We start from the raw sequence: 10295 nt of genomic DNA, 5'->3' as shown, positions 1-10295 counted from the left end.
AATAGATAACTAAATGATATGAAAAAATAAACACTTTATATACATTTTAAAATAAATATTTTAATTTGAAAAGCAACCCATATATTTTTGATGCATAGCCAGACTATGTTTTTCATTTTTTTTGTCAATTTACTTCCATTTAAATCCAGAAAAAAAAAACTGAACATATTACGTTTTTCAAAGAGTTTGTAAAAAAGACAAGATAATTGGCAATACATTGTTAAAAATTATTTAAAAATGATTCCTTGGATTTACTAAAAAATTTTAAGTTAATTGGTTGTAAACAATTTATTTGCGCTGAATTTAAACAAAACAAGTGAAGTTAAACATTACTAAATGTAATTTGTTTGTTTAAATTCAACCGATATAAATTGTTTGCAGAAATTATTTTCTTCAGTGTACCGTGTACACTTATTTTATAAAAATAAAACAATATTTTATATCCATTATAAATCCTCCTTAAAATCTGTTTTGGCTCAATTTTTTTTTCAATTTGGACAGATGCAAAATAAAACAGCACAAATTTGCATGCATGAATAAAATGAAACAAAAACTAATTCATAAAGGAATCAAAGACTAATTGGAGAACAGTAATTGATGGTTTTATTCAAGCTGAACATACAGACATCAGTTTTAAACAGTACATGTATCTTTATGAAAAATAAAGCAACAATTAATATTCACAGTATATTAAAGGTGCAAAGATTGTAATCTCGAAATACACAAAACTATCTTTTATTTTTTTCCCCACATACCTCGTTAGAATTATTTTAGGACTGTATTGAGCTGCTAAAACATCCTGCCATGTTCAAACACATTTTTAATATGCTCAAGAAAAAACCCCTTTCGACAGGACAATAAAACTTTCAGAATTGGAAAAGTAATTACATGAAGTGCTTTCCATACATCAGCTGGTTCTCCAAACTTCTGAGGTCAACTTAACCGAATACTGACAAGACGTGACGTGGAGTTTAGTGTTTTCAAAGGACGCCGCTCTCAGTCAGGAAAGTGCTTGCTTCCAGAATCATGCCTTTGACATAAACGCGTGCGGTATAAAACAGCGTTAGGAAGTCCTGTGTGCTGAAGACGGTGTCGGCCAGAGCGAATCCCAGGGTTGAGGGGATAAAGCCTCGGCCGTACTCCACCATCCACGTGCCTGAGCTCCACTGCACTGATGTGGCTTCACCCGCCGCGTGAACGATAGTGTCACCTGCCAGAGTGAGGCATTAAAGCTCAGATCTGAGAACAGACATCTTAAACTGCGCCATAGAAACGAGAAGAGTGAATTCAGGTCAATTGGTGAAAAGTGTCCTAATTAACCTGAACTCACCCTACACTTTTTGTGAGCAAAGTACATACTTTTGAGTGTGTAACAGAAGAGTAGACAAGCTTTGAGATAAACGACCTCATAGTTTGAGATCACGTCAGATAAATCGTTACCCATTTGAAGTCTGAATGAAATCAAAATTTACAATAGGTGCATCCCAAATCGCATACTTATACACTATTCTACACCATTTTATAGTATAAATAGTGCAAGTAGTGCATTCACACTGAAGGAATTGTGATGATTTTAACTTTGGTCTATGCATTAATAGCCAAATCCTTACATTAATAGTTTAATTCTGTTTTTAATTAATTACATGAACTTATGCTGATGTGTTTATTGTAATTTAACCTTATGTGCTTAACCTCATAGAACCTTGCTCCATAACAGCTGTGGCGTCGTGTGACTGATAAGCAGGGCATTTGATAGAAAGGAAAAGTTAAATTATGAGAACTTGCTATCAGCAAAATGTAACCTTTTTTAAACAGGAATGTAGAGGTGTAAAAACACTGATGGGAGGAGTGGAGGTTCACTCTATTTTGTGCTCTGTTATGTGTGTGCGTGACTTTTTTTCCGAGCAGAGTAGCTGTTCTGCCTGACACTGGTGATAGGAGCCTACCATTGGTTAAGTAAACAGATGATGCATCCTAGGCGGGGCTGAAGACAGACATTGATAAATACAATGTGAATGTGTGAAAAAGGGGCTTCGGATTGCCCGATTGCCTGATTGGATGGTGTTCCATTGCCCAGAGCTCTAAAAAACTTTATTCACTTGATATAATAAAATATTTAATTTATCTGATGCCTCAAACCAATCTTTAAACATGGGGAGGACTTGGGAAAAGTTAAATAACACTGAAAAATCTATAAATAATAAGTGCACTTTAAGGGGGACCTATATTATGCCCCTTAAAATAACATCACAGTGAAATAAAAGTCTGCAGCAACATCTGTTATTAGACTGTGCATTTTATCTGAACTTCAGATTTCTAGTTGAAACAGCTGACCATGTGGGTAACTTTGGAAAACTCATTTGAACATGCTATGATTTGGAATACATTTATTTATTTTTATATATTTTTCCAAATACTATTTATAATGCAAATAGTACACATCTACCATGTTTGTAGTTTCTAATGTCTAATATAATAGTATGTGAATTGTGGTGCAGCATGAGGTGTGTATTGATGATGTCTGATGTTCTACCTGGATAGTATGTCTCGCTTTTTGTCGTCCCCTCTTTCCATTGCCTAAATGTGCCGGAAATTATAGTGTCTGATATTTCTGCCCAGTAACGACCTGTACATGTACAGAGAAAAATAAACATCATATAGTGACAAATAAAAAATTAAATAAATAAAAAAATCAATGGTAAAGAACTGGATTCAGTGTGGATTTAATAAATCAATCGACCAATAAATACAAAAGTTTAAATTAAAATAATTATACATTTAATAAATAATAAAAAATATATATAACTTATTAATCATTTAGTTTAAGTTGTAATTGTTAGTTTTATGAGTTTATTATTATATAATAAACTATATTATATATAAAATGTAGTTATTTATTACTTTTTCTCATTTGAATAATTAAATTTAGAAAAAAAGTATCTGCATTTGGACAGATCTGACAGCTTAATTTTTTATAATTTTATTTTTCATTCAATTTTACCAGATACGTAATAATTTTTGTTTTAATGCAAAAATTACAACAAAAACATTGGAATATAGAAAATTAAGCCCGTTTTAGGTTACCCCCCTGCCATTTTATTTATTTTTATTGTTCAAACCCTTGACATTTCTTCACTGCTTTCATTAATGAGAAGTTTCTGTTTAGATGCAATATAGTTTAAAATATAAACAAAAAAAGCTAAATAATATAATACTATGATAAATAATATAATAGTAAATTATATAATGAAACAAATAATTAGATGTGTGAATCATTACAATATGAATTAATAGTTTGAATAAACATAGTTATACGTGTAGTTAAACAGTTACCCAAACTAATTCAAAATGGAAATACAGTAAGCAGATTGTGGATGCATTATGACCTGAATGTCCACCAGTGTCCACTGCTGTCCCAAACAGCAGCACATACTCAGTGAGCGAGGCGTGCAGGAGACACATGGAGCCCATCCAGCCGCCCGCATTCACAAACACCCACTGCAGGTCCTCGTCAGGGAGGATGTGACCTGGGTACCTCCTGCGCAGCTCCACAACCACCTTAGAGAAGGCCTGCTCATGATCCTGACCTATAAACACAAACACACACGCAGTACAGAGCATTCAGACACCAGCTTCTACAGTGCACAGCACATAACATATCAAGTTATCATTTTTGAGTTCAAACAAATAAATTAAATAGGATTAGGAATGCTCCAATCAGGATTTTTGTATACAATAGTTAATTTTAGTAGTAATAACACTGTTAACTGTAAAAATATTTTTGCATAACAAAACAGCAACTCAAAGAGAAATAATTCAGACAAATCAGCTTTAAATTACAGGAATAAATACACTTTTAAACTTTCATTAGGAAAACTGTTATTTATACTGGAATAACATTTCAGAGTTTTTTTCCCCTGTTTTTTCATTTGTTTATATGCAGCCTTTGTAAGCAGAAGAAACTTATTTTTAAATTTTAAAACAATCTTACTGATCCCAAATGTTTGACTAGTTGTGTAAACTATATGCCATTTTGTTTATTAATATTTTTAATGAAGATGGGGAAAATAACTGGTAAGCATATAAAATAAATAGGAACTGTGTTATTTTTGTAATAGTAATGAGTAAAATGAAAATAAAAATTAATTAATTAAAATATCATTCTTTGGTATTATTTTGTGTACTATTATGGTATGTATTCGTATTTAGAATAATTATATATCATTTATATATAATCAATTCATAGTTCTATTTTTTTCCACTTTAATAACTTTAAATACTTCAATTTAAACTTTACATTAAAATATAAATATATATATACACACATTTTGAAATATTTGATTGTACAAATATGTATTTGCACTGGTATCTATCTATCTATATCTATCTATCTATCTATCTATCTATCTATCTATCTATCTATCTATCTATCTATCTATCTATCTATCTATCTATCTATCTATCTATCTATCTATCTATCTATCCATCCATCCATCCATACTTTTTACCCACCAGAATCCTAGAAAATAAAGTTTTCCCACAAAGATCACAAGAACTATATTCCGCATTGACAATAATAAGAACCACTGTGAACACTGACTGAGCATTAAATCAGCATATTAAAATGATTTCTGAAGAATCACGTGACACTGTAGACTGGGGTTAATGACTTTAAAATGCAGATTTGATGACAGGAATAAATGACATTTTGCAATATATTCGAACAGAAAACGGTGTTTTAAATGGTAATACTATTATCATAATATTTCTGTCTTTACTATATTTTTTTCTGAGTAGCAGCATTCAAAATGTTAAGCATAACATAACTACTGCTATAGAGACCAATTCCTGCAATATCCTAGCAACAAATGTGACTTAAGAGGAAACATTATTGTTTTACTCACCCGCATACTGTTTGGCTAACTTGGCAACCTCTTCTTTTGTAAAGACATATTGTTTATTTGCCATCCAATGTCTTATAAACTGAACTGTTAGCGACAGAAAACCCACAACTACCACCAATTTCAGAATAGTTCTTATTAAAGACATCGCAAGTTGCCCACAAATGACGGTCTACGGTTACAAAAGATTAGAAAACACATTAAACAGACTTCATTCAGAAACACAGCATGGCAAACATTAAAGCTGACGGACGCTGACGTGAGGTGACGTAAAATCGGGGACGACCAATCAGATGACACAACTGACACGTTCGTATCCAATAAAATTACACATTGCTCAATCAGGAAGTACGATGTGTGTCGTTATAATCAAAAATGCCACATAAATACGCAAAGTTGTCTTGCATTATTTGTCGATACAGTGAAACACATGGAATAAATTAATGTTTATTATGTTTCCTCAATTAATAACGCTTGCGGAACACATTTAAACTGTGGAAATAGTGTTTGGTTTATCATCTTTGTACGCCACACATACTGCGTTTTTCGTGCGCAGCGTTGTTTACTTCGGGATACTTAGTGAGGAAGAGCATATGAAAACTTAAAACTCTAAAAAGAAACAACCAATGAATTCCTGTTTAATGTTTCACAACGAGTGAGCAAGTAGATTAAGGACAAGCAGGATCATTTTATTATACCAGTAAGCAGCAAAATGGACATGAACAATAAACCCACGTTTGATCCTAAAGGTAAGAAACGTTTTAGATATTGACACAACGTTAGTTTGGGTATTTGTTTCCAGAATTTTAACTGTGCGTGATTTAGACAAATTAAATCAGTTGTAATGCGATCATTTATACTGTTTTAAACCGCTGTTGTCATTTGAATCCACTAAAATAGCAGTACTCCAACTAGAGGAGTCACGTGATTGCTGATCATGTGATTTTTAACTGATCGTCCGAATCATTTGATAGAATCGATTCGTTCGAACGTGTTATTTTAATTCACTGATTCAGTTGGGTTTTCACTCAGGCATCACTCAGAAAGTATTCACCCAATTTCAAAATAATATTGTTTAATGCTGTTGTTATCTCAGTGTTTATAATTTTAGGATAATTAATGTTTACTTTTACTGTTTTCCCCTCATAGCCTACTTGTAACCCTTAATAATCAGCTACAAAACAGTGAGCAATTTATTCTTGCGTTATAGATGTGCATTTTGCAGTAAAAACTCATAACACAAATTCACATAGAAAGTATAGGTTAACATCAATTCATTTTCTTTTCGGCTTAGTCCGTTTATTAATCTGGGGTCACCACAGCAGAATGAACCGGCAACTTATCCAGCATATATTTTACGCAGCGGATGCCCTTCCAGCTGCAACCCATCACTGGGAAACATCCATACACACTCATTCACACACATACACTACGAATAATTTAGCTAACCCAATTCACATAGCATGTTTTTGGACTTGTGGGGGAAACCGGAGCACCTGGAGGAAACCCACACCAACACGGGGAGAACATGCAAACTCCACACAGAAATGCCAACTGACACAGCTGGGGCTCGTACCAGCAGCCTTCTTGCTGTGAGGCGATTGTGCTACCCACAGCACCACCATGCTGCCCTTATCTAACCACTAACCATGTGATCAGAAATTTATCTATAAACATTTTTTATATTTTAAATGAGGAAAATAAGCAGGCGTTATGGATGCCACCAAAAAAGTTTACATTATAAAACATACTCTGTAGAAATTCTGCTAATTAAACTGCACAACCTAAAGAAACAATGCTAATCAAAAGAATAAGTGTTGGCTCACTATAGAACAAAGCTATAGATTTTATTTTAATACATTTTTTTGCATTTATGAGGAAAAAGTTTCGTTGTGGGTGTGACAAAAAATGGGTTGAAGAAAAAAAAAACTGGGTGGGAGAAAAAGAATGGATGGGAGAAAAAAAAAGCGTGATAGGAAAATATATATTTTTTACGTTCCTTCGCAAAGATGTTTTGCATTCCCTCGCAAAACTGTTGTTCGACAAACACGTCCTGTTCACTTCATACCTCTCAACCCTCCCATCTTTGCTGGGATTCTCCGAGATTCTCTCTCCCATTTTTGCCAGGGAATATATTTTCCTATAACTTTTTTTTTTCTCCCATCCATTTTTTTTTTCCTACCATCACGTCCCTTCCGGGACTCCGAAGAAATTGGCACTTGTGTGACTTATAATCAAATATAATTGTTTAGAGACATTTTTTAAGTACTGTAAAATACAAGAAACTTATAAAAACTTTAGGTTGACATTTGCATAGAATTACTGTAGTTTTTGTTTGTGATTCAGTGCAAGAAGTTAACATATAAAGTGGCAAGGTATTGCATCCTGCGTCTTTGTGTTCACGTTTTACAATTCAATTGACTTTTCCTTTGGTTTTTAATCATCATTAATAAGATCCTTATTATTATATGAACACCTCCAATAACTAAAGATGAAATCTGTCAATTAGAATGACACTGAAAATTCAGCTTTGCATCATAGAAATAAATTACATTTTAAGTCAAATTAAAACAGAAAACAGCTATTTTACATTATTGTAATAATATATCAAAATATTGCGGTTTTACTCAATTTTTCTTTATTAAATCATTCACTAGCACAATCGCCTCACTGCTAGAAGGTCACTGGTTCGAGCCCCGGCTGGGTCAGTTGGCATTTCTGTGTGAAGTTTGCATGTTCTCCCCGTGTTGGCGTGGGTTTACTCCAGGTGCTCCGGTTTCCCCCACAAGTCCAAAAACATGTGGTATAGGTGAATTGGATGAGCTAAATTGACCGTAGTGTATGTGTGGGAATGAGTGTAGATGGATGATTCAAAGTGATGGGTTGCAGCTGGAAGGGCATCCGCTGCGTAAAACATATGCTGGATGAGTTGGCGGTTCATTCGCTGTGGCGACCCCAGATTGATAAAGGGACTAAGCTGAAAAGAAAATTAATGAATAAATCATTCACAATATTACAGTAGTGCTATAGAGACCAGTCACTGTAATAACAACAGTTGTAATAAAATAGTCAAATCACCTAAAATAACTAGTTTAAAAGGTGGTTTTCTTGAGATTCAGTGTCAGAAATTACCATATTGCTTGACCAAGTTTTGCCTTATATTTCAAAATTTTATTTACACCTTGTTATATAAATTGAATTTGTGTGTCTACTTGAAGTTGTTTACATCTTCAAACTCTAAAATATGTTTTTCAATGGAAAACTTATTGAGAATTAAATTACATTGTGCATTTATCATGGTCTTTGTTTCAGAGCACCAGCATTTAAGGTACAATCCTCTGCGGGATTCATGGGTTTTGGTCTCGGCCCATCGGATGAAGCGTCCATGGAAAGGACAGGTGGAGAAACCGCCAGAGGATGACATCCCACGGCATGACCCAAACAACCCTCTGTGTCCTGGCAGTGTGAGAGCTAATGGAGAGGTGAGCAGCTGGGACAACTGCTGTGGTTTAGTTTCATTCACTTTTATTCCATATATACACTCAATGGCCGCTTTTCTCATTGTAAGTACTGTGTTGGACTAATTTATTTAGAAAGGTGTTGGAAACATTTATTTATTTTTTTTTAGATTTTGGCTCATACAAATGTAACAGAGACCAGCTAGTGAAGTGCTATGCAGGTAAACCTCACTCCTCTGATCTCAAAAGGGGCTCTAGCGACATATTATAGAGGCCACAGTATTTAGCCTCCTTATTAGTGCAACAGACTCCCATGCAATGAATTGCTGGTTTGATCCCAGCTCAGAGCAGGTTGGGTAGTGTACGATGATTCACATGTAGATGATAGCATCACAAAGTGTTGTTGCTGTTTTTTGATTAAAAGCACAATATGTATTTTTTTTCATTAATGTTCAAAAACCACTAGACCACCAGTGTTATAAATTTAGCTCTATGGACTTACATTATGCCATATGTGTCAAAAAATGTGCAAATCCAGAAAATAAGCAATTTTATCTATAGTTTCACAGACTGTGTTTTTTGTTGGCATACACCCTTGATTTTTGGTTTGGTTTACAGAAATCACAAAGACGCTTTATTATGTTGTGTATTTTATTAGACTGCACAGAGCAGCAATATAACAGAACCCTAAAATGTATTTAGTATGATCCATGGGATCATGAACAGAAAAACTGGAAGCAGTCGACAGTGACATAATAAAAGTAGTTTCTTCAGCACACTTGCTTTGCTTCGGTGGATTTCAGCCTTGCTTTGCTTCATACTGCCATGATAATAAGTCTAAAATACTTTAAATTTATACTTTTATTTTCATACACAACCCCAAATGATTTCTCCCCAGAAATATTATTGGATGACAACGCTCATGATTTCACACTCATTGACAGCATCATCAAACTACACATTGGTTTGTTGGGAATACACGCCCTCTAGTGGCAAAATTCAAAGTACAAACTCAAAATTGTAAATACAAACTCTTGTAAGTGATTTATCATGATTAATCGTTAAACAGCACTAAACACAGTCGATGCAGATTTGTCTGCTGCCCATCTATTATGTGAATCTTCATCTACACCTTATTCCAAGAACTCTATTGGATTGAGAGCTGCTGTTTTCAGAGGCCACTTAGTTTAGTGAACTCACTGCCATGTTTAAGAAATGGTGCATTATCCTGGATGTAGCCCTCGGTGGTTATAAACAATAGCATAAGTAACTGCATAATAGTAGTCAGGTTGACTGTGGCATTTGATTTTAACAATGCGTAGTTTGTACTAAGTGGCCCCAATTTTGTGAATAGATGGAAGAATACATTAATCACATCATTACATCACCATCAGGAGCCAGAACCAACTGATTAATGCTTTAATTTATGCCAAATTCTGCACCAACCCTCCCAGCAGAAATTAAAAATTCATGTCTATGAATCAGAATCAGAAAGAGCTTTATTGCCGGGTATGTTCACACATATGAGGAATTTGTTTTCGTGACAGAGCTTCTACAGTGCAACAGGATAACAGAGACAGGACAAAAAACAGATAATAAATATATATAAAAAAAAAATAGAAGTAAGTAGTGAATGCAAATATACAAATTGACAAGTGTATGTACGTGTTTATTACTATATACAACGTCATATGTGCAGCTGTTATGTGTAAAGTGTGTTGTTAAATAAGTGTATATGTGTGTAAAAGTGTATAGCAGTAGTGATGTTGGTTCCACAATAATTATCATCAAGTGTTCATGAGATGGATTGCCTAAGGGAAGAAACTGTTTCTGTGTTGGGCTGTTCTGGTGTGCAGTTCTCTCTAGTGTCGATCAGAAGGTAAAAGTTCAAAGAGGCAGTGTGCTGGGTGTGAGGGGTCCAGAGTGATTTTGGCAG

At 34.2% G+C, this 10295-nt stretch overlaps 2 protein-coding genes across 3 annotated transcripts in view; one reads left to right on the top strand and one right to left on the bottom strand.

Annotated features, from left to right (window-relative positions):
- Positions 1-580: 580 nt before the first annotated feature.
- Positions 581-5166, bottom strand: sigmar1 (sigma non-opioid intracellular receptor 1). Of its 2 annotated transcripts, XM_056466314.1 has the most exons (4): positions 4905-5166; positions 3387-3587; positions 2534-2626; positions 581-1210 (listed from the first exon to the last, which is right to left on the bottom strand). In XM_056466314.1, exons 1-4 carry the CDS (start codon positions 5047-5049, stop codon positions 981-983), a joined length of 669 nt encoding a protein of 222 aa, XP_056322289.1. In that variant the 5' UTR covers positions 5050-5166; the 3' UTR covers positions 581-980. The 2 variants fall into 2 exon arrangements, with proteins under 2 accessions (XP_056322289.1, XP_056322290.1); XM_056466315.1 differs by lacking the exon at positions 4905-5166 and having other exon boundaries at positions 3434-3485.
- A 133-nt stretch (positions 5167-5299) lies between these two features.
- The window catches only part of galt (galactose-1-phosphate uridylyltransferase), a 172323-nt gene continuing 167327 nt past the window's right edge, over positions 5300-10295 (top strand). Inside the window, exons 1-2 of the mRNA XM_056466316.1 lie at positions 5300-5650; positions 8214-8383. Of these exons, the coding sequence (XP_056322291.1) occupies positions 5614-5650; positions 8214-8383 (207 nt within the window). The 5' untranslated portion in view covers positions 5300-5613. The remainder of the gene's footprint in view (positions 5651-8213; positions 8384-10295) is intronic.

The sequence above is a fragment of the Danio aesculapii genome, chromosome 10, assembly GCF_903798145.1.
Source record: "Danio aesculapii chromosome 10, fDanAes4.1, whole genome shotgun sequence".
NCBI lineage: Eukaryota > Metazoa > Chordata > Actinopteri > Cypriniformes > Danionidae > Danio > Danio aesculapii.
Note: the sequence above shows the minus strand (reverse complement) of the source record. Positions and strands in the feature narration are given on the sequence as shown.

Excerpts from the sequence above, each read along its gene's own strand:
- sigmar1 (XM_056466314.1), bottom strand. The coding sequence starts at position 5,049 with ATGTCTTTAATAAGAACTATTCTGAAATTGGTGGTAGTTGTGGGTTTT. Across the intron at positions 3,588-4,904 it reads GTTAGCCAAACAGTATGCGG|GTCAGGATCATGAGCAGGCC; the intron begins GTGAGTAAAACA and ends TTGTGTTTATAG. Across the intron at positions 2,627-3,386 it reads GGACACTGGTGGACATTCAG|GTCGTTACTGGGCAGAAATA; the intron begins GTCATAATGCAT and ends GTACATGTACAG.